Source organism: Aspergillus tanneri (assembly GCF_003426965.1).
Source record: "Aspergillus tanneri strain NIH1004 chromosome Unknown AapTan_9_pilon_pilon_pilon, whole genome shotgun sequence".
Classification (NCBI taxonomy): domain Eukaryota; kingdom Fungi; phylum Ascomycota; class Eurotiomycetes; order Eurotiales; family Aspergillaceae; genus Aspergillus; species Aspergillus tanneri.
The window spans coordinates 223675-247749 of NW_022984636.1; the positions used below are offsets into that span (position 1 = coordinate 223675).

Genomic DNA, 24075 nt, shown 5'->3' on the forward strand with positions numbered 1-24075 from the left:
AATTATATAGGAATTATAATTTGTTGTACTACTTGCTATTTATATAGGAAATGGCGTTAGCTGCATCGGCGTGGCAAGCTTTAAGCTGTTGAAAGGGAACTGAATCAAGCGGTTGCAATCGGTGTGTTAAATGCGGTAGAAGAGGTAACAGAATAATTTTATGATCTTGACAGAATTGCACAAAATCCATATTGAGATGAGACTCATGGTTATCCATAAGAAGAAGGCGATATCTCTCTTTTTGCCGCCTGCATCCGGCAGTATTCTGGTTAAAATGATGAATCCAAAGATATGCAATTTGATCATTTGTATAGTGGGCCTTGCTTTCTGACAACCGCTCTAGATATGTCTCTGACGATAAGCTTTCCTTCCCTAGCTTAGTGACTAATCGTATAAAGTCGGGAGGACATTAGGGTTGAGGCCCTTCTCCAGCAACTTGTTCTACCAACCAGTTCTTTTAGCAGGAATTCGTCGAACCACCAACGCACATAAGTCGTTTAAATTCAGTGACGGTATAACGAGACATTGTAGTGGCTCGGTACAGTATTGTACATTGCTTGTATTGGCAATGAAATCGACATAGCTCTCTACTTAATAATAAAGAACCTTAAAACTAACATAATAAGCTCTTCAGGAAAGTTCCTAAACTTATTGCGTTGCATTTCTTTGCATTTCATATGCAAATGGAAGATTCATGCGATGAATATTTAATGGGAAAGAGACTTCGCCACATTCTAGGAAAAATCTAGGGAGGGAAACGTGACATTTAATGGAAAGATCAGTGTTCAGGAAAAGAAAGTCAAATTGGCTAAATTTCACTTTAGACTAGAATGCTCAGATCTCCCACGAAATCTGACGCCCTTTGGAGTAGTACAAGAGGTGTAGCATGGCGAAAGGGTGTGCTGTATGAACTGGCTGGGGTCGATAAAACCGACCCTCACTTCCTTGTTGGCATTTCTGAAATCTTCAGCATCCTTTGGCGGATCACTGTGATATAGGATACTGGATTTAAAACCATTCATTGTATCTTTCATGTGTGCGTAGCCTGAGGTACATCCCTATTCCCATATTATATAGATTTGCTCAGATCGGTCACCTAAATTTATCTCCTGGCTCGCCGTATGCTTAAGCCAGCACACATACCCTATTTATAGATCTGTAGCAACATGGGAGAGGCCCCCAGCAATACGCACATTCTAGAGACAACTCTACGCATATTCAGGGCTCATTTTGTTGCTGTATCTATTTAGAAATATGTTTCAGTCTACGAACCTGCTCGACGAGAAAGGATTTAAACGTTCTTAGGGCAATTGGAGGGATGCCGGTTTCTTCAAGGCTGCCTGTATAGAACTCAAGTCCGCACAAGAGTGCCGGAGGTAGACTGTGGTTACAAACCTTTTTACCTGTCCCGTGTAGCAGGCGATCCACAACCCAGCAAATCAGTGCACATCTCGGAATGCACAGTATACTCCAAGAAAAAGGGATCTTTACATAGGCGCTGTGCGAGAGATACTCAAACAACTCATTCCTCTTCACCGATAAAGTGCCTACTCCGTTGCGGAAAAAACAATATGTTAGACAACCATGAAGTAGCCAAGCCGCTTGGATTTGAGCCATTTCGTTCGAGAAGGAATAAATATATGTTATCTTTCCATGGCACTGCTGCGATTTAGGAAGTCCATTTCCGAGTACCCTATTTTGGACGCCCTTTATTAGCCATCAGAACTATCCAAAAATATACGTACGTTGAGAATAGTAACGTATAGAAGGGAATTTTATTCTCGGATAGAAAAGAAGATAACAAGAACCTTATCTTCAGATTCTATTGCTGCTCTAAAGCGACAAAGACATAGGATGATGGCTCTACCTGGGATAGACACAAATCAACATATCGCAACCTATCAGCGCGCTCTGAACGCACAGAGCACCAGAATAGGGCAAACATTTTCGTCACCTGCATTATTCAAAAGATACCCAACCTCCTTCCTGGATCATAAAAAAGCGCCGCTTGGCCATCGGAAACGACTGGTGGCGGCCTGTTCGTTCTGCCGCCGCTCATTCATGACGGAAAAGGCGCGGGTTGCCCACGAACACTCTCGAGCGCACAGGCATTTAGCGGCACTTCTCTGTATCAACGGTGCCTGCTCCAGGCAATTTACATGCCTGTCTGCTTTTCTGCACCATATGGAAAATAGCCAATGTCTCTCCCAAAGCACTCGGTGGCATCTGACTTCCCCGTTCCACCTTGGTTTTATGGCAAGATTCCTTCTATCCCCCGCTCTGACTGCCGACGGTTGGCGCTTGGGCAATATCACTACTCTGGACATGTCTGATTGGCTCCACCAATACGCCCAGCCAGAGGTGGTCCCAGTTAGTGCCCCAGTAAATACTCTATATGGTGCAACGGATCTAGAGTGTCCCCTTTGTCGGAACAAACGTCAGCACCGCGAAATGCGAGAGAACTTGGGGTCCTTAACCGTCAACGAGGGCCTCTGTTTGTTCCGTAGAGGACAGGAATGTGCCACCAATCCCGCCTTCTATTCACTCAGTGCGTTGGCCCAGCACCTGGAGACCCATAGTTCGATGGAGGCAGACCTCGTGCTTCGGAAAATCGTGGATTACCTGGAACTGTTCGTCCTACAAAAGAAGCTATGTGGGCTGCTCTTTCTGCGGAAACCAGTCACCTCGGTCGTGGGATTGTAGATATGGGTCCCACCCATTGCCAACGGAGCGTAGCTATTTTTTTCTCACGATATTACTTTTGATCCTGCCAGCTACAGTAATCGTGATGTTAATCGGTGGCATCATTTATAGAATTCGTCAACGCTATCCTGTGGGTCCTACGATTCTACCACGGAGCTGATGGGCCTAGTGCGCATAGAAACGGTCCGATTATTTCTTGTCGGTAAAAACGGAGCCATATACTTGTTACCCGGCATCCAATGAAATGAACTCGCCGTATATTGTTGTTGCTTGTTATGCTGACTTTTGCCGTAGCATTTGGAGCAGCTTAAGTATAGTGAGGCGGATTGGCATTCTGATTGTGAAGGAGACTTTTCTATATGCCACTTAGGACGCTCGTCCGTTGGAACCCAGCATTCATCTGTCAGTTTTCTAAGTACTCAACTTTGCCTCAATCAACATAGGGGGTTTATTGCCCTGAAACGTGGCCTGCATGAGAGAACCCAACAATTGTTCTGCCTCCTTGTGTATTGTCATTTTTTCTTACTTTAGGGTATTAGGTATCTTAACCACGCTACAAAAGGGTCCATAGAATGCCCCGTAGATGCTAGCTCATTGCTCCTGAAGAGGCTCATATTTAAACTTCACTAATTTGCAGAGCTCCTCCTTTCGTGCGTTTCCTTTTCAACTGTTTTCTTTTCCCACACCGGTAGCATAGTAAACCGACACACTTTAGAATGAGTACTGTATTTGAGGCCACACTTGTTTGCAAAACTTCTGTCCACAATTTATACCCTTTGTTACGGAAACACTATAAAGCATAGTCCGCCCGACTTGGCGGTGCGGACGATCCACTCTACCCCTCAATCCTTTAGTTAGTTGAGCACCTAGATAGGAATGCAAGAGACTCAGTTGGTTGAGATACCGTGATTCCTGGTGTTTCCACCGAAGGGCGTCTATGTGTTATTTAGGCTAGTTGGCCTTCAGCTGATAGAATAGCTCCCTACGCATCACTTCCCCTGAATTCCACAACACTCTTCGATTGTTTTCTGGACTCTAAGTATGTCATAGCCTAAGCCATTATTAACTATAGGAAATTTTAAAAAGCAGATCCAGTGGTACCGCCACCTCTTCCTCTTTGAACCACGGTTCCGGATCCTCGGCCGTCTCGCCTGCGAGTAAGCAGTTGATATGTTCTAGCGGACGGAGGAGGAGCGGTTGCGCTACCTGCAGCAGGGTCGCCGTGCGCACGCCACATCGATGGATGAGGCCGCTGACCCATTAATTCCTTATCTCTTCCGGAATAAGATCCCGGCCAACTTTATGGGTTCTCGCGCCTGGGCCTCCGACCAGGTGACGGACTCACTAGCGATTGCCCGGAAACTGGGAAAGCCGTCGATCTGGTTAACGATGACAACGAATCCGCAGTAGCCAGACATCCAGTCGCAGCTCCTACCAGGCCAGGATGTTACTGTTATTCCAGCTGTTGTCTGCCGCGTCTTCCGCGCGCGACTAGGGGGCCTGAAGGCTTTTAAGGACTATATAGGACTGGTCCCTCCCCATGTGACCTCCTCCTACGCCCGTCGATTTGTTCCCGCACGTTTGCAGTAATATGACTCTCTGCGCGCCCGCTCATTCGTCCTCGCCAGTTTCCTCGCGCGTTGACGGGCGAACGACGACTTGTATTGCTCGGCAGCGTTGCTCAGTCAAAAAGACTTGGCTTCGCCTTCGCCGCCATCGGCGCACATGATTGGTCCGCTTATTGCAGTCACATGACCCCTCGTAGTATGAGAACGCACGCTTCTCACCTCTTCCCCTTTTACTTTCTTCCTCCCAGCGATTCCTCTTTGTGTACAGTATATCTAGCCATTAGATAGCAAGGCATTTCGCCCTTTTACAGTTACTTAGGCTTCTGGAGGTAGCCTATAGGGGTACCCTATAAGTCCTAGAAGGATATTGTCCAATGCCTCAGAGCGGTAGGGCCTCAAGCAATCGAATTAACACCTATGGCCCAATCTAAATCACCCAACTGCTGCTCCATATTCTGAAAACGCACAACAGCGCCATCTATGCCTCCCTTTTTTCTCCTTATTTGCCAGCTTTTTTTCGTAGCCCCCTTGTTAATTTGCTGTTATTAGAAGTGGACATGCACTACTGGGTAGTCTGTAAGATTGCCAAAGTGTTACCTTTTTAATATAAATTTGGGGAGTTGTCTTCTATAATACCTTTCAATTGTGGCTTATATCTCTAGCTATTTTCTCCCTACTTTTGGAGGATTTTTGATAGAAGAAGGAATTTCGGAATACTCGTTCCTCTAATCTGATTTGCTTGACCCGAGGGTGGTCACGGTAGGATGGCCTTTGGACAACGGATATTGGCTTGCTGAACATAGCTTGACTAACTCACTTGACAATGAAATGTCTCGGCTGCCTACCAGGTATATAAGGTAGAAGTAAGGGAACTTGCATGACTATAATCTGCGAGGAACGCTATTAAATACACACGTCCGTCCAGATTGTCCATTGTCTTAAAATAGACCATTGACACCCCGGAATAATTATAGTGCAATGCCCAATTTTTCCCTTCTGGCTCCCCCTCCCACCAGGCACCAGTGCATATGTAACGGAGAACATATTTACAAGAAATATTTGCCAGCAGGCCCTGGGAAGCTGGGAATCAGATCCTGTACAGGAGTGGGGAACAAAACACTAGGAATTCCTTGCATTCATACAATACAGGAATATGCGGAGACCTCACGATCGCTTTCTATGGATCATTTTCATCGCCAGCACTATATCCCCGGCCTCTAGTCATGAAACCAGCAATTATACGGCCTCGTGGTCGTAAAAATAGGGAGCACGCAGGACGACAGCTGTCGTATTGGGGGCAAGTTGACCGTGCAGTCCGCATAGCTCAGTATGGCCAAACTATTCGAGAGAGTGATGCAGCAAAGGCAGCGTCGGCAAACCAGGGAGGTGGTTAAACAGTATATAAGTCATTGAACGAGGCATCGAATCAGAGGTCGAACAAGGCATTAAGGCAAGAAATACCCCCAGCGATGCCCCAAGCGATACCTCAAGACGGGTCCGAGGAAGAGAGAGATCAGGAGAGCTAACACAGGTGTCAGTGGAATTTTAATCTCTGAATTTCAATTGGCTAATCAAACCTGGTTTAAAGATGCTGCATTTAATGTCTAATAGTCCCTTTCTTAAAAAAAAAAAAAAAAAAAAAAAAATCGTAATGCTCATGGCCTATTTTGTATGGGATGTTGGAAATCAGGATGCCTAAGGCACCTTCGTATATCCTAGTCCTGCAGCGATCTGATATATCACATTCAGGGGCTAAGGGACACGTAGATATAAGGAAGCATTTGTCTACGCTCTCTCTCCTAGATAAAAGAATATACTCACCATGCGATACTAGATCGCACCGATAGTTTCAATATACTATCCGGTCACCGCTATCCTAGCACCTCACGACATAGCTTCTTCCCCGAGATTCTCAACATGGGAAACTAATATTAAAACGGCAAAATACTATCCGATATTCGGCTAATACCGAATAGGAAGGTAGACACTATTCTTGAAAAGGTGCTTAAAATGATTGCTTTAGATGGGTTCTTGATTATATTGATTAACATATGATCATTTTTGTGATTATTATTATGGATCATTAGGTTGCTTCTTCTGCTAGGTGGAGGGGAGTTCGTTTTACCCCTCTTTTATGACCTTGTTTACGTCACTATTACCACCAACTTATTTGACAATACCGAGCTTTTGGTCACATGATACTACTATGTTAGGAATAGTTATGTTAGGGTGGCATGTATAAAGTAAGCGACTCTTATTAAAACGGTACTATTAGCCTGATACTGTAGCCTCTGGTAAACTCATGGTTCTCTGATATAGATGTTATTTATGTATACGGCCACATTAAAGTGGGCTTACAAATAGAATTTATTGGGGTAAGCAAGGCTGGCCCTGTTCCAGGATACACTTAACATGCTGAACGTAGGTATGCCCGTTTACTTTGTTTGCATCGGAGAAGCCAGCAGACCAGGTCATAATGCCTCCAAAGTTACCGTCATTTTTGTATCGCGCTACAAGCGACGCAAGGGCATTGGGTTCAAGGTAGTATGCAGAGCCTTGAGAGCTGCCAGTGGCTGCAAGCGGGGATGCAGGAACGCCAATAAAAATTCTAGCATCTGCAGAGGATGTGTTAGCAATATTGCGGACCCATCCATTGTAGTTGATCTCAGAATTGACGGAACAGCCGGGATTATTGTAGAACTGAACCCATAAACTGGAAAACTTGGCCTCGGTAAAGATCTCTTGCATATAGGGCTCGGGGATGGGGCATTGTGGCGCTCCCGTTATGTAGTAGTTGTTAAAGCTATCTGAGGCAAAATTGGAGCGTAACTTTTTGATTAGATACGGATAGTACTGGGTCCCAGCATAGCTCTCAATATCAAAGTCCCAGCCATTTACAAAAACATCTCCAAAAGGACGGGGAACACGGCCATTCTTCGAATTGCCATACGCGTCCCACAAATTTTGACCAATTGTTTCAGCCTCATCTCGAGACATCAATGAATATGCTCCAGCGGCACCGCCCAGTGACAGCATCACCTTGACACCATTGGACTGGCACTTCTTAATTGCGGCAGCCAGAGAATCACAGTTCTGAGGCTCCCCAGATTGTGTGATAACACACGATTGCCCTATGGTCCCGGACGCAATTCGAAGACCATTCCCATAAGTATATAAAAAGGCCAACACAATAATATCGATTTTTGAGTCCGACGTACAGTACATGGACAGATCATCACTTTCGACAGTTCCACCGCCGTTTTGTCCCCAGTAGACGACGGTCTGGAAGCGGGGCTCGCGTGTAAAAATACTATGCCCCACAGTCTGAGCAATGAGACTAGCAATGAGACTAGCAATAACCACCGTGGTGAAAAAATACATGCCAATGCTAAAGTTGTGCGTATGCCGTATCAGTCCCTACTTATACGCAAGTGTGAAGGATTGACATACCTATTGGCCTTAAAATATCTACCGGTCTCTATTTACAGTAAATTATTGTTTCCTGATAAATTTAGAGCTTGGCTCGCATCGCCTGTTAAGGGGATGCTCCTTGGCAACAAGGGGAATCGTGATACGCGAAAGCACGTGAGCCTGTATACACGAGGAGACGCCAGGCCATGCTGGTGGTGGAATTCGACAACGACCGCGCGGCCAACGTACTGTAGTGATCAGTCAATGATTTATTCTGGATGGAAAGCCACACTATGTCAGCTTCTACTATAACGAGCAGCAAAGTGCAGGCGGGTAGCAATAGTTAAGGGGACTGATGTAGCATATTTTTAGCCCATGATAGAGCACGATATTCCCCGATAGCGCAGTAGAGATATGATAGAAGTATCTTATATTCGTCTATACAATGCCTGTTACCTTCTGGAGTGTTCTTGTCGGGGCTCTGTACAATGGGGAAGGAAAAAGCCATGGTCCCTCTCCCTATGCGTGTGTCCGCTGTTTAGGATGGACGGAAGAAATCGGCACAGGGCTAGAGCTTTAGCAATCACGGCGTTACAGCTAAGGTAAGTGGGAATGGGAATCCCTTCCAAAAGACTTGGCACGGGGTGGGAATCAAAATGCAATTCCCATGGGAATATGGGACGGGACTGAAACTCGCCCGGGGTCCCGAATCCCGTCCCAACGGTCAGCCTAGGTGTGGATATCCCCGTTGCGTGTATATGTGCAGGCTAGACCCCCCTTTCTCCTGGTTTGATATACCAAGCGGTATCTGGTAAACTACAAGACTCCTGGCTTCAAGATTTGATGCTACAAACCAGCAATATTTCTTTGCATCTTCACCTTCTGGCTGGACCAATGATGAGCTAGGATTTGCATGGCTTCAGCAGATACTACCCACTTCATTCTATGCACTCTTTGCAGCCGCTTGATGTTAGTATCTTTTGAACCGCTTTTAGCAGCCTATGGAGGTAAATTGGAAGTATTTTTACATGAATCCGAAGGCATAAGCAGTATTACCAAGCGGGATATCTTCAGGCTATTCTGGCCAAGCTGGACTAAGGTCTTATCTGCAAGAAATATTGAAATCACGTGGAGAACTGTTGGGTTAGGTCTTTTAATCCTGAAGTTGTATTGGCATGAATTTGCAAGATAGAGGATGAAAGACCTTCTTCTAGCACTTCCTCGAAGTCTGTATATGCATACAAGCAGAAGATTGGAGAAAGAGTGAATAGTCTTTCAGAGAACTTTTTGTAGACTTCCGGGACCAAAACACAAAAATTCTGAGCCGAATGATGCATTATCTTTCTACATAGAATATCCTGCTTATGCTGCAGAACAGGGGCCTCCAGAAGCTCTCCAGAATGAACAAAAAAAAAAAGGCCAACGTGCAAAGCCTTTACATTTTGAATTACAGGCTCCTGGGGAGTCAATGCAGTATTCTATTCTAGCAATAAAATTCAGCAAGCTCGGGATCTTCAAGCAGAAAAAGAGAAGCAGATACAGCTTTCAAAGGCTTCAAAAAGGGAAGTGAAGCTCTGCCGTCAGCTAGAAAAATACGGCAAGCCATTAGTACAAAAAGTTTAAAAACTAACCTTTTAGCTGAAGTCCCTTTACCGCTTACTGTACCACTCTAACTAAGTAGTAATAATATAGCGGTAAAGATAAGAGAATAATAGTACTTAAGAGATTCCAATAAATATCTGCCTCAAGAAACATATTGATAGAGAAACATCGGAATTCGGGATCCGAAGTAAGGCTAGAGCCCCTCAGCCTACTCGGGCCCTCAGCCCTCATGTTTCCTTTCTCCTCGCCTGCCACATGATTAGTATATTATGTCAAATAAGTTGGTGGTAATAGTGACGTAAACAAGGTCATAAAAGAGGGGTAAAACAAACTCCCCTGCACCTAGCAGAAGAAGCCACCTAATGATCCATAATAATAAACACAAGAATGATCATAAGTTGATCAATATAATCAAGAAACCATCTAAAACAATCATTTTAAGCACCTTTCAAGAATAGTGTCTACTTTCCTATTCGGTATTAGCCGAATATCGAACAGATTAGTACACTCTATCACGTGACCCCCCCCCCCCTTATTTCACAATCGTCTCATCGCTGTTTCCTCTTCTCTTTTCCTCTTCGACGATTCCTTTTGTATCCACCCTAGTTATTAGGTTATAGAGGTGCAATATCGCTCATCACACGGCCGGTTAGGTAGGGGACTGGACGAGGTAGTAGGACACTATGAGCCGTAGGAACAGTCGAATATGGGAAGGGGGCCCCAGATGGGGAGGACTGAGGGAATTCTATTGAGTCTTCTGAAGGAATGTATTTGCCTAAGCTATCTGCTTGAGGTCGCTCCCTCTGTGGTCTGCTACCTTCAGTAATAGCAGACCGCTATTTAACCTAGTACTCGCCCCCAAGTCAGGCCCTCACCGCTTCCGCGGTTTGGAGTACACAGGTCAGGTGCCGCTTCCCAGAAGCCGTCAGCCGGCCCCACTGGTCTTGGCACAATCGGCGCGGCACCTCACCCTTTAAATACCGTACTACAGACGATGAAATTCAATTTCAATTCTCCCTCCATAAATATTTCTTACCATCGAATATTTTCCCTACTCTAACTACTTGCTAATTAATTATCAACTGCTTATACCAACCAAATTAATATGGATGTAGAAGATTCTTCGTTACATTTTGGTGAGGTTGAAGACAAATCGAATACTGATTGTACTGGAGAGGTAAGAAATCTAACTAGTTCTTAAGTACTTACTAACTGCTTACGTATTACTTAGCAACCAAGTGCTTTTATTCAACTAACAGATGCAAAATCAAATCCACTTCGAACGCTATTTATTGAGTATGCAGACGATCTACCAGAGTACCCTAGAACTGATCAAAATGGATACACTTATATTGTATCTATTAGTGGCCGATTACAAGAAAATGAGGAAAAAGAGATAGAACTTATGGAACGGCGGGAAAAGTTGCGTCAAATAAATAATGAAATTTAGTAAAGGCTTTGTATAGGTTAGCCGCCGTGTAATTAAAACTCTGCCGTGTATTTGCCGGAAGCCGTAAAATAGGTCATGTGATTGACTAGCGCGGCATCTCACCTCTAGAACGGTGCCACCCGACCTGTAACCTGCTTGAGACATGAAGCACGGGGGAGAGTGCCACGAGTACTGTACTCGCAGAGGGATAACCCGATGTTCCAAGTTCCAACAGTCACCTTGGATCATGTGATCGCTGGTTTCCCCGCAACTGTGTAGTTATTGATCCGTACCTTCTTCCTTTACTCTCCATGTTTGATATTGTCGTTGAAGAGCTGCCTAGATAGCGGGAATAAATTCATTTGTTATATGAAGATATCCTGTTCTAGATTGAGCTGTGACAGTCAAGATTCTTTGTGATATAGTTCCCTAGGCGTACCTGGGCGACCTAGATGTTGTCTATGTTGTCTCTGTGACGGCGAGGTACAGTCTTCCTATATAAAGCGAGAACAGTTCAAGGAGTCTGCCCTTGATTCCTAGTCCTTTTCTCCTGGCGCAGCAGTTTTCTCGATCGAAGTGTTCCCGACTGGGTAGGCTGTGACAGTCTCGCTTGTCTGGTTTGAATAATGTCGTCATTATTCCTTTCTGACACGCCCAAGTAGTAAATACATAGAGGTGGCACCGCAAAAAACACCATCCTGCGGATCGTCTATGGTCTTGAGAAACCACTCATTGACCTCTTCTTGCCTGTGCCCTGAGTATGATGTATTTCCTGATTAACTGCTAGTATATGAACCTGTCAATACCGGTAGAAAAGGTTTTTTTTTTTTTTTTTTTTTTTAATATCTTCGGTGGAAATGGCCCTTCTACACTGCGCCATTATAATTCGAAACTTTGACTGCTCAATAGCTACTGGCCCGTGAACTTTTTTTAGCGACTCATGTTTCAGAAAGTCAACATGGCTATGTATAGTATACCCTTATGCTTCGATCCATGTCCCAAAATACCCCAGGAAAAGAGAAGAGTGACTGCGGTTTCTTGCAATAGAGATCGTTCGGTGGTCAAGAAGATTCCACACTTCATCCGTGCAAACTGTAGCCAGTGAACTGCCTTAAAAAGGTTCTTTTTTTGGTCTCAGGGACGCATCAATAGCCCTTAATCAACCAAAAGCTCGTAATATATAATTCTCCGATCCTGCTGCGCGTGTATACAATATGTGTCCATAATCACACCATATGACGCGCTCACAGGAACGCATCGCCCCCACCCTCGTTGAAGGGGACACGATTATCGACAAGGAAAATGTTTTGACTATCTCTAATTTAAGTTGTTCGGGTGGCTATATTATAGAGGACAAAGAGGGAACTATCGTGCTCTCTGTTTCTCGGAAACCGTGGAGTTTTCATCACCGACGGATCTTCTATAAAGAAGGCAAACCTCTTTTTGAACTACAGTCTAAATGGTGGAATTCTTCCAAAATTGAAGTAATTTTGTCCCAAAAAACAATTCTTCAGGCCAAGTCTCGCATGGCGTCCAATAAACCCAAGGCTGTCTTGAAATTCTGCAATGCGGCCATTAAAAGCCGCCACAATTTTAGTCATGATAGGCTTGACACTGAACTAATTGTTCAATCCGAAGATTTGGAAAACTTCTGTCAGAAAATTATGATGGGTAATTCGGTCATGGCGTGTATTAATAGGATAGGAAAACCGCAAGACGTGGAAGAAAGGCCAGTCTCTTCGCACGGGCCGAGGTGGGAAGTGAAGGCCGAGAAGGATATGGGGCTGAGTCTAGTAAGCGCAATAAGGAATAATGACGCTGGGATACTACTAACATATTTCAGATTGCTGTTGTGGTGGTAATTATTGGCCAACAGGTCCCTAAAGTTGGCCGTCCTAGAGTCTAATAGGCTGAGCGTCGGGACGGGATTCGGGGTCCCGGACGAGTTGCAGTCCCGTCCCAATAGTCCTACAGAAAAGGAGAGTCACATATTGTACTATAAGTCGAGGCTTGTAGGGCCCGTAGAGTTAGGGACAAGAAGGACAATAGGGGCAATAGGCCCGAGGAGTTAACGGGCCCCAGCCCTTACAGGAGTCAGGGGCTGAACCCGCAGAAATGATACGTTATGCAGGCTTGGCAAGAATAATCCTTATCCGAATACGAATACGAATAATTGGCAGAACTCCACCGCCTGATCATGAACTTTATCAAAAATTCAACCCCGTAGAACTCAGTCAATTATTGGTATTTTTCCATGGAACCTTGTATTCTGTTTAGATCTTATAGTTACCTAGCAAATAGCAAAGACTTAATAGTTATCTATACATCTGTTATGTGCTAATCTTCCTAGTTCCTCCACTACACTACGCGTACGTCGCGTAGGCCATAATGCCAAGTATCACTAGGATGCGTAACGTGTCCAAGCACAACCTCGGGGTTCTATTGTAAAGATAAAGTGATGTGGCACGCATTTGGGTTCTTTCTTTCTCTCTCAAATTTTTTTTTTTTTTTTTGGTTTAGTTCTCTCTGTTCTATATATATCTCCGGCTCTACTTTTAGAATAAGCTACGTCATTTGTTTGCAAGAAGACCATACGCGAGTTCGCCAGAATGTAGTTTATATGTAATACGTGTCTTGGGGTTATACGTATGCTGTAGGAATCAGTCTTTTGTTTGGGCCTACGGAAGTTCACCTCAATGGGTATCTATATACAAGTCTTAGTGTTATCTGTATTAATTTTTGCAACCTGTGGCATCTTGTGTATTTGGTCCCACTGCAACCGAAACCAGCTCGATCCAACATCTACCTTCCAGGTTTCTAAATGGGCTACAGTGATCTTATCTTCATTGTTTATGGTGATGAGTTCATGGCTAGCTGTTCGTGGAGGGGGTACGTTCCGATATAGCCACTTTAAAGCGCTTTGCTGATGCGGTTTATTCTCTTTTATTTAAAGACACTAGTTCAGTGCTACTAACATCAGACGTTGTCTTGGCGGGGTCCCTCTTCGCTGTATTTAGCTGGATTGAAGTATGCCCGCTTTGCTAGGTAGTTCAACTTGCCTGTCTGATACGAAATAGGTCTGGAATTGCGAATGCGTTATATTTTACCATAGTATAAATCGAAGCAGGGGAGAGTGTAGGGTTCAACAAGACACACGTTTGCTCGGGAATGAGGGAAATGGGAACCCATCCGGAGATACGGCCACGATGGACGTGTCTGCCAAGAACACCCACGCATCCGGCCTCACTCTGAGCCAGCTTCGAGATTGGCCCCCAAGAGCCATCCTTAGCACCAGCATCATAATCATCTTGTTGTGTTGCGAAGTGTGAGTCGTTCGGCCTCTTTATTACATGCCATGCCGACTTATCAAACCTAGCGTGTATGGATTTCTTGATGAGGCCGGACAGGCGATTATTATACGGGCCCTGATCGCTGGATATTGCATGGCGTATCTATTGCACTGCGTTGCCTACGCGTACACGTTGCGCCAGAGCAAAGTGCAGCGTGATAAACGTCTTGTTGTCATCATCATCATGGCCATCGTGGTTGGCGGTTCTATGGTGGCCCTGATGATGGAATGGTCCAGCGATGTTCAGCATTTATTCTGCATCCTTGCAGTGAGTGACCCATGATTACTTGTCCGCAGCGGACCTTAATAGGTTGCTATAGTATCAGCTAGCAGGAGCGGCCTTTTGCATTCTACGCGAACCTATTTTATTTTTGAAGGTAGTACGCGCTGATGACGCTAGCTGGGGATTTCCTGGGAATTGGAAATCAATCCATAGTGCGTGAAGTAGAGCATTGACAAAAGTTATAGAGGATACGAAACGTAGGGATACGCGAGGATACAGTACATAAATTATATTCACCTGACGGTACAGTACAGCGTGATCAGCCATTGCCTTCTGATAGAGAAATTTCCGGGATTTAGGATCTGATAACTTCTAGCGCCTTGGCGAGCGCTCAGCCTCTATTCCTTTAGATAGTAATTAGTGAGATATAGCACGTCAGTGAGCGCGTTGGCTGTGCAGTCAATACAGTTGATATTGTTATTCTCCAGGTCCCTAGTAGGCTACCGGCGTGTAGCGGGTATAGTGTTCTTTTACCACCCATTCCTCCTGTTACGGAAACACTATAGTCCGCCCGACTTGGCGGTGTGGAGTATCTGACGACCGAATCCTTTAGTTGAACACCTCAATGAGAATATAGGGAACCCCTTAGTAGGCTCAGCTGGTTGAGATACTGCGATTCCTGGTGTTTCCACTGAATGACATATACTTCCTAGTTAGGCTAGTTGGCCTGTAGCTGATAGAATAGCTCACTGTGTAGCGGGCAAGGCCCGCAAAGTGCTCGAGCCCCGTATATCAGTGGCGGTCGGAAGGCGGTGGGTGGTCGGAACCGCCATGTAGAACTCTCCCAATCACGTGATCTCGTTTACCTCGCACACACATTTACCTGTTCGGCCGCCGCGGCCGCAGATAGAAGCTCTTCAGCGAGTTCTTTTAGTCCAAATCTATTATATAGGTTGAACCGGCTACTAGCCCGTGACACACTGCGCGTCACTTCCCCTGAATTCCACAACACCTCCCCCCTAAGCGAATGATCATAACAGCTTCCACTAACGTAACCGGAAAGCGAGTCGGACACGCAACCGAGTCGGACACCTTTGTATTGCGCCATATAAATCAACACTTTTAGGACATCAATAACTCAACAACAACATATCAGGAGGGCCTAATATTTATAATATAAAATGATATAATAGTATATATGCAGATACTAAGCCTAGGGCATCATAGAGTTTCTATTTCCTTATATTACAAAGGATGAACAGTTGTATTTGTTGGAAATCAGGATGCCTAAGGCACCTTCGTATATCCTAGTCCCGCAGCGATGTGATATATCATATTCAGGGGCTAAGGGACACGTAGACATGAGGAAGCGTTTTGTCTACGCTCTCTCTCCTAGATAGTCGAAGATACTCACCATGCGATACTAGATCGCACCGATAGTTTCAATATACTATCCAGTCACCGCTATCCTAGCACCTCACGACATAGCTTCTTCCCCGAGATTCTCAACAGTATTTAAAATTATACTGCATTGCATGCTAGAAAAAATATTAAAAATTCTAAATAAAATATATAAGCTTCTACAGCACATATATATTAGGCAGTATTTCATTATTAGCAGCATAACTATAATATGGGTTGAGATATTGAGGTCCTAAAAAGTGTCGGGCCTATAGTCCCTGTTGTCCCTATTGTCCCATCAGTGTCACGTGACTTTTTTTTCACATTGTTTGTTTACCACTCATTTCCCTCTTTGTTTCTTCCCTTCAACGATTCCGTTTTGTACATAACCTCAGGCTTGGCAAGAATTAATGAATAAAGTTCGGATGAATAATTCAAATTCCGGATAAATTATTGGAATTATTCGAACAAGTTCGAATAATCTCTTGGACCCTTGGTATTATTATGGTGAGGAGGTACGATCGCCATAGTTAATGAGTAGCTGCCGTCCTAGATTCCTAGGACAATAGTCCTTGGCATTACAGCTGTTTACAATTAACATATGTAGACTTAAATCCTGTGAACCATAAAATTACGCGTATTCGCAAGTATCGATCCTTCATTAAATTAGGTCTCTGATTCAACTAAACTACCAAAACATCTCGCATTTATAAAGGCGAGGTAAACAAATGAAGAATGCAAACTAACTAATATAGGAAATATACGCGATCCGATGATGTTGGATCATCAACAACATTTGACTGAGAAAGGTGCTGAATAATCAATATTACCATAATTGTCGACAAATCCTTGTTAAAAAGGGAGTAGACAATTAACAATCTTCTTGCAGACCACGGAGGGCAGTTGCGTAAAGGGAATGCTGACTTCTCTCCTATTGGGAAGCTATAGGCCTGAGCCCACAACTTCCGAACTAAGTTGCCCTACTTCTTCGGAGTCCTACATAAGATATAGTGATATTCTTTTCTCCTATCTTACCTAGCTGACCGGTTGATCTACCCGCCCAAGTAGATTCATCACAAAAGGTGTGGAACTCAGGCCATTCAACAAGAGAGAATGGAAGGTTTCGTACAACAATTAATAAAACCAGTGCCTCATCAATAATATCTTGACTTGAGATTTTTCGAATATCAATTTCTTGCCGTTTCTAAGGACTTTGCCTTAAGATAAAGTTGGAATAGTTGGTCGAATGTCGCTTGTTGTAACGGGCTTGGTGCAGGATCAATAGAGATTTGATGTTTTGATTTAAGATGTTTCCGCATATTAGTTGTAGCAGAGGTGTCATATGCCGATTCCGTACAATAAACACAGTACTAAATTTTAGCATTATTAAATTGCGTCTCTCCATCATAAGCCGCACGAGTATGGGCCCATTTCATTTGAGCTGCTGGTGCTCTTCACTTTTTGACTCACTATCAACTAAATCAAGCGTAGGAAAAGGCATTAAATTTTATGAACCTGCATCAGAATCCATGGTTCGTACAATAATAGTGCAGAATTAGAAGTTATGTGGGGCACAAGAGCTAGGTTAAGTAAAAAGGATATAAATAAACTAGTAGTTCAGACTAATATATAAACTAATTCTTTAAGAATTAAAAGTAGATACAGTCTATTCCGCTTAATATAGCCAGAAGCATTGATAAGTTAGTACCTAATCAGTGGTGTACACACTACTAGTAGTAGTATTCATACGCTGTCCCTTCGCCTTCGGTGATATTCAAGACCCTACTACGTGTATCGCTAGTCTATATACAGTGATCCATTACTTAACGACGAATTTGGAGCCTCGTCTGGGCCTGTGGTGGCCTAAGTGCCTGGTGCTCTGTTCTGCGGCCCTCATGGCACGCGGCTCGAAACCTCTGTGATGCCTCTGCAAAGCCCAACACTGCAACCTCCCCTCCTTATCTTTTAGTTTTCCTCCTCCCAGCATATCTGAAACATTATTAAAGGAAGTTCCAATTTTCCTCCGTAGTTCCTGTTGCAGGTCCTTTAATTTTGGGCAGTCGACTAGGATATGAACCACTGTTTCGTTATTCCCGCATTCGCACCTATCGTCTTCCCGAAAGTGTTGCTAGCCATGAGCAGGTAGGCTCGGTTCCGTGGGAAAGAGCCGTACATTCTTCGATTGTGGATTGGAGGTAGACTCCCGTCAATCCACCGGATATGCCTTCCTTTGTTAGAGGTTCTCCATTCTTATTCCCCATTCTCTTTGAACCTTGTTGCGAATGAATCCCTTTTCCTGCATGTTGTGATTCGGAGGAAGATTGAATTATTCTATTCTCATCGTAAACTGGAGGGTTTATATACAAGATGAGTATCAGATTGATTTCTAATCAATCTGATTCAGTACCGAATTTATTCCGTATATGAAGCTCTATAGTTTACTTGGTCGAGCCCCGATGTACAACACCGCGAAAGGAGATGTTGAAAAGGATGTGTTTTAACTGGGCCAACTGCTTCTTTGGCTAGGCGGTCTGCTGTGTCATTTCCGGGTTACAGTATCTCGCTGTCTCTCTCGCACAGGACTTGCGTACAGTACATACTTGCTTAACCATGTATCCGACTCAGGTTAAAGGAGCCGGTGATGACGCAACTGGCGCCAAGGCGCTAACCAATGGTATACTTCTCACAACAATGATGCTGTCCACGTAACTATGACCATATTATTTGACAGATTCAACATCCACTCCACGCTTCGTACTTTAATCAGTGGGAACACTTATTTGGATGAACGACCCAACAGTTCTGAATGTTTGGAGCATGGATTTTCAAATCAGGTGTCCTAACTAAAGCTCTCATTATATGCCTCTACAGAGAACTGTTCCGCTGTTTGCGTGCTGTTCTTGGCGGTGCTAGAAATTATATATAGCCTTGCATAATGTCTACTTGCTGGGCCTGTACTCCGGCACCACAGATCTATTGCAGAACTATAGCACTTTTGGTTTATGAGTCTTCTTTCTTGCTACTTATGGAAGGTGAATTTTGGCAATGTAAATTGTCTGTTGTGGGAGCCTCTTTAGCTATAGGTTCTCAGTTGCTATATGCCATCCCGGGCGGTTCAAAGACCCATCTTTACTGCTCATCTAATATTGGCTTCTGTCTTCTAGTTGCTGCATAGAATTTTTTCCTCTTGCTCCGAATTCCCTTCTGTAGAACAAAGACAAGTATGTTTTTGCTTCGGACGGGGCCATATCACGGTTAGACGGAGACCTGCTACCGATATCCGGCTGAATATTCATGCCGCAGAACGGCTTCAATGTAAGCCTGGTTGGGTACATCTCTCCGGTCCGTATCAAGGAGTGGTTGGAGTTATCAGAGTGCAGGCTAAGGAATCAGGTCAAAGTTGTTTCATCTTGTTCACAGTTTAGACTTGCATTCTTACCGGAGGGATGGAGTAAGAGGCCAGAAATTAACTTTATGTTCGCTGGATATCGGCTTTTGAAGGGATATTCCAAACAACAAGACGATAAATTGCGATGTTTATTGCACTTAAATTACAGTATTCGAGCACACTCTCACATTTATACGGAACGGCCCTCCAGATGGGTATAATGTAATAACTGAAGGACTACAGTCACTTCCGATCACCCTAGATCAGGTTGGTTACGGATCATCCCCGGGTCATATGATCGTACATTGACGGCTGACATACCCAGGACTAATACATATAGTAGCTCACATAGTTATATAATTCCTAACAAGATTGGTCACTATACACTAATTGATGTAAGATTGCAATTTCACGATGTGTGTCTACAAAGTTCACCAAAGTTTAACCAAAGAAAGTCGGTTAAGCACTTAGAGCCACCGCTGCTTGGAACTCGGGTTTGGGAAAGCGTGAAAGAGTATAGGTGGTGACACCGGTTTCCGGATCCCCAGTAATGGAGGTTACTTTACCACATGGGATGAGCTCTCTGTATTGGGCAAGATCAGGTAATAAAGAGGGGTAAGCGCAATGAGTTGTCGCTTATTGTTAGGTGTGGTGCATTACCTAATATTACAGTGCTCTACTCTATAAGGTGCCCAGGAATATCTTATCCCACTGGGATCAGATATACTGTAGTGATCTTTTAGTCCGGTGGAATAGTTAAGATCCTGAGCTTGGCTATAACACTTATAAAGGCGATCATTGAACATCTACCTAAAAAATCATCAGAGACTATTAATATTAATGTCGGCCGGCTGAATACGCATATGGGCTACTGTAGTACCGACAATCTTATAAATAATAATACATTGAAATGTAACTATCTAATTCTATCTAGGGCACTGTACCTATGGGTACACTGTCGCTACTTCCTCTGGGAAAGACTTAGCGTAATTGGTTAATGAAGACAGTACCTACGATCCTTTGCAATCGACTGGTATCGTTCCTTTGGTCTCGGAAAATGGGCGGCTGAGGGCTACTCGCTCAATTGCCTGTAAAAACCTATCCAAGGGAGCCTGGTTCGGTATTCGTTATTCATCACCATTCCGACCAAGAGCATCAGACGTGAAGGTGTACGCCTTCGATTCGTCAGAAGGTATACGATAATGTACTGAAACTGAGCGGTCAGGGTTTTCGGATAATCGGATGCGATTAGTTACAAACAGGCAATGTCAAGGCGGGTACCAAACCAGCAGTTACGTTAGTATTTACGGAAGTCAATACTGTAGTGTTTTCAAGATATATGTTGTGAGGGTTAATGGAATCCGATTATCCAGTGATTGTGTTTCCGCATTAAAATGAAACAGGAGCGTATTAGAGTAAGCTTATACCATAATTATTGAAACGCCCGCAGGGAATATTATAGAGCCGACAAACTTCACAACAACCTATACTCTCATTCTTAGTGTATTACGTATTCTCCCATGCAGAAGTTAACAAATTTTTGGCCATTGCTTGAACCGAGGAGGCCACAGGTCGTGGTCAACTGACTCTAGTGCTGTTGGGATTTATAATTTTCTAGTCCTGCCCTAAATATAATAGTACTGCACCGACAAGGAATACAGTCACACGTTTATCCAGATCAACACCAGGGTCCAGGTCTGCATTCCAAAAGATATCCCTTGTTTTGAGCGCGCACCGTAACCACGGTCCGCAGCTTTATGTATGAAATATAGTGCAGATCCAGCCACAGTCTCACTCGCAGAGTTTAGTGACCCTACAGAGTACATAACTTACTCAGAAAAGTCTAGCTGTAGCAATGTCGCTCTTACTACACTATAGTATCGCGCACACGGGCGGCCCTCCAAGGAGGACAAGGCGGCAAGTCAAATGTACCTCACTACACCAGAGGAAAATGCCTTAGCAGATTAGGTACTGCGCATGGCTAAAAATGGTTACCCCTTCCTGTCAAGGCTTTACGGTCATTTTCCTGGCTCATAATACGCCAACGTTCATCAATCTTTCAACTTCATTCAACTGACATCGAGACCCGACAGCCAGGGCACAGTTGGCACCAAGGCTTCCTGACACTTCACCCGGAAGTAACGGCAAGAAGAACGAAGGCATTAGGTTGGAAACGATATGGCCTTCATATTTATGATAAAGTCGTTGAATGGTTTCATGTCATTGGCCCAGAACTCCACGATTCAACTATCGATCCCATGAGTGTGTATAACATGGACGAAACAGGAGTTCTGCTAAGTGTGCTGAACTCCCTGGCCGTCATCGTAGGAAGAGATGGCTTGGAAAAGCTTGCGGAGCGGGTGCAAAATATACCATGATCACCGCGATCGAATGCATCTCTGTCGACGGTAGGTATCTCGACCCGATAATCATCTGGCCAACCGCCACACACCGTAGCTCATGGACCACTCACCCTGGCTGGCACTTTGCCTGCTCCAGCTCTGGATACACGGACAACATTATCAACCAATAATGGATCCAGCACGTATTCAATCCTCAGCCCGAAGATCTTGCTGGATGGAAGCTGTGTCTTTCGTCGGTAAGAAACATTTCACTTACCTATATAGCAGGGCACGCCACCAAGTGTTTAGTAATAGAAATATCCTAGTAGGCTAGTCTAAGTCGGGGGTATTGCCTTTTAACCTTGATAAGGTCCTTCAGACTATCTAGAGTTCCCCTAATGCCTTAGAAACTGGCACTAATGACGCGAATAGATTGACATTCACGGAGTCTAAAGAGTCTCTAAGCTCAATTGTTACTTGTAAGGACCTCGTGTTATTACGCAGAAAAATCGAACAAGACATGCATGGGTTGAATAATCAGTCCAGGCTTCGCCTTCAAAAGATGCTCAGTGCAGTCAAGAAAGCATTTGCTGAGAAAAACGGCATTTTTTGAACAAAACAACAAGAAAACTAGTCGACAATCCTCGAAATTGACTGTCGTTGGTCGTACTAAGGTCATGGCGTATGAGGCTATCGTTGCAGTGCGCGAAAGAGAGGCTCAAAATTTGAAGCGCAAAGAGTCCTCAAGGAGAGAAGGAGCAGAAAGGACACCGGACCGAGGAAGAGCCATCGATCGACCACATGGAAAAATATCAGAGCGGCAGGGCTGGGGGCGCTTTGCTCTAACTTATTCTCAAGTTCTAGATTTGCTTTTGTTGTTGCTGAAAAGTTATCAGGAAATTGTGTGGAGTTTACATTAACATAATCGGAAATATATATCCTTGCGATTTAAAGTAATCAAAGAGCGAATTTGAGAATCAATACATAGTACAGAACCCGCCAGCTTATTTTATTTGCTGCAGAGTAGACGAGTAGTACATGAATAACTGCAGAACCAGTCTGAACGTTTGAAAAACAAGCATGCTGGGGTGGACGGAGCCTCTGCTCATGAAGCTATCATTTCATCTAAGCCTCTTGGAGGTTTTTTCGATTTATTGGGGGGTCTGAAGTGATTGTATTCAGAAGGATGTTCTGCCAAACCCCTCTATGAGAGTTATTGGGTACATATATTTCACGTGATGTCCGGATCTGGACTATTGTGTCAGGTTCCGAATTTAGGGCAGAGTGTAAAAAAGTAAATCCGACCTAACTAATTCCTGCTTATCGGAACAATACCTTATGTCAACCAAAGTGGGCCAATATTACCCATTATTCAGCATCGCTCGGTCCGACTTTATTCCTTTGTTTTTTTCACATTATATTCAATTCTCCCAGATAGATTCAGACAGGCTGGTTTTCCATACACTAATACCTGTTTCCATCCATACTCGGTATGGATTATTATGGACGGTCCATACTAATACCTATTCCATACCCGACCGCAATGCTTGGCATTACTTTGTAGGCTGGTTACGATAATACAAGCAATCGTTAATAGTTCTTGGCATTACATGTCTGTTACTGAAATTTTGGTTTTTGAACCTCATGTTTCCAAATTTAGTCCAAATGTGATAATAATTTAGCAGTTCGTAGATAACTATAAGATTTAAATGTTAATTAAATTTTACAAGAAGATCTTCAAAACTGGCTGAGTTAAATAGGGTTGAATAATAGTACGATAAAGTCAATGGGGTATGTAAAAGTATGGACAAGTATTCCATCCATTCCATACTAATCCATACTAAAGTATGGATTGACAGGCTTAGCAATACCTGTATGGAAAACCAGCCTGGATTCAGATAGTCAGAGACCTTAGAGACCTCAACAGACCTTATCCTTTTCAATCCAGACCCATATTCTTATACGATCGGTGACACTAGCTCATACGCGTATTCAGCTGACCGACACCTTACAAGTGTCACCTAACCCCAGATTAGGGATATACCAACTGGCTTATAAAAGGGCGCACGAGATTTTAATTAATGAGACTGCTGATATTGAGGCTACAGATTTGGGCATTAGTGATTGCATATCATATAAAAGATACCTGGATAAGTGCCTAATATCCCTAGGAATTGACGATTTCCCCAGAGGAAGTTGGCGATAAATATTCCTTTCTACAGCAGGTAAGGCTAAAATACAAATCTTACACAAAATTACTGTAATCAAATCGATAGTGGACGGATTAACCATTGCATTTGATGGTTTGGTTGTCTCTGCGCTAGTAGAGATGATAAAACCACTTGACCATATAAAAAGGTACAACCGTACAAGACGACACTGATCTTCGATCAGTCGCATCTAGCGCCCTATATAGGAGTGAAGGCCATGCCTGAGCAATACACTGGGTTCAACCCTTGACATGCCAAGCCTGTAATTGGCAACTTCAGCAATTTGTGATGTAGTCAGCTTTCCGCTAACATATGGACGATCGTCTTATGCTGCGAAGATTCTGGATGCCTTGCCATTATGGGATGGATAGAGTTGAGAGTGTGGCCATTTGTAGAAGTGACAATATGCTTAGGTGGGATGTAGTTTTGGTACTGTCAAAATACAACTT

At 43.9% G+C, this 24075-nt stretch overlaps 5 protein-coding genes across 5 annotated transcripts; 4 read left to right on the forward strand and 1 right to left on the reverse strand.

Annotated features, from left to right (window-relative positions):
- Window positions 1-2184: 2184 nt before the first annotated feature.
- Window positions 2185-2703, forward strand: ATNIH1004_011662 (uncharacterized protein; the record flags this gene model as incomplete). The annotated part of the gene is made up of 1 exon (XM_033576224.1): window positions 2185-2703. The coding sequence occupies one exon, from the start codon at window positions 2185-2187 to the stop codon at window positions 2701-2703; it is 519 nt and encodes a 172-aa protein (XP_033420888.1).
- A 1239-nt stretch (window positions 2704-3942) lies between these two features.
- ATNIH1004_011663 (uncharacterized protein) lies at window positions 3943-4293 on the forward strand (the record flags this gene model as incomplete). Its single annotated transcript, XM_033576225.1, has 2 exons — window positions 3943-4035; window positions 4114-4293. 2 exons carry the CDS (start codon window positions 3943-3945, stop codon window positions 4291-4293), a joined length of 273 nt encoding a protein of 90 aa, XP_033420889.1.
- A 2345-nt stretch (window positions 4294-6638) lies between these two features.
- On the reverse strand, window positions 6639-7652 carry CHI2 (glycoside hydrolase family 18 protein; the record flags this gene model as incomplete). The annotated part of the gene is made up of 1 exon (XM_033576226.1): window positions 6639-7652. The coding sequence occupies one exon, from the start codon at window positions 7650-7652 to the stop codon at window positions 6639-6641; it is 1014 nt and encodes a 337-aa protein (XP_033420890.1).
- Window positions 7653-11948: 4296 nt separating this feature from the next.
- On the forward strand, window positions 11949-12619 carry ATNIH1004_011665 (uncharacterized protein; the record flags this gene model as incomplete). The annotated part of the gene is made up of 2 exons (XM_033576227.1): window positions 11949-12506; window positions 12557-12619. The coding sequence occupies 2 exons, from the start codon at window positions 11949-11951 to the stop codon at window positions 12617-12619; spliced, it is 621 nt and encodes a 206-aa protein (XP_033420891.1).
- Window positions 12620-13919: 1300 nt separating this feature from the next.
- On the forward strand, window positions 13920-14498 carry ATNIH1004_011666 (uncharacterized protein; the record flags this gene model as incomplete). Its single annotated transcript, XM_033576228.1, has 3 exons — window positions 13920-14038; window positions 14090-14330; window positions 14463-14498. 3 exons carry the CDS (start codon window positions 13920-13922, stop codon window positions 14496-14498), a joined length of 396 nt encoding a protein of 131 aa, XP_033420892.1.
- Window positions 14499-24075: the final 9577 nt, after the last annotated feature.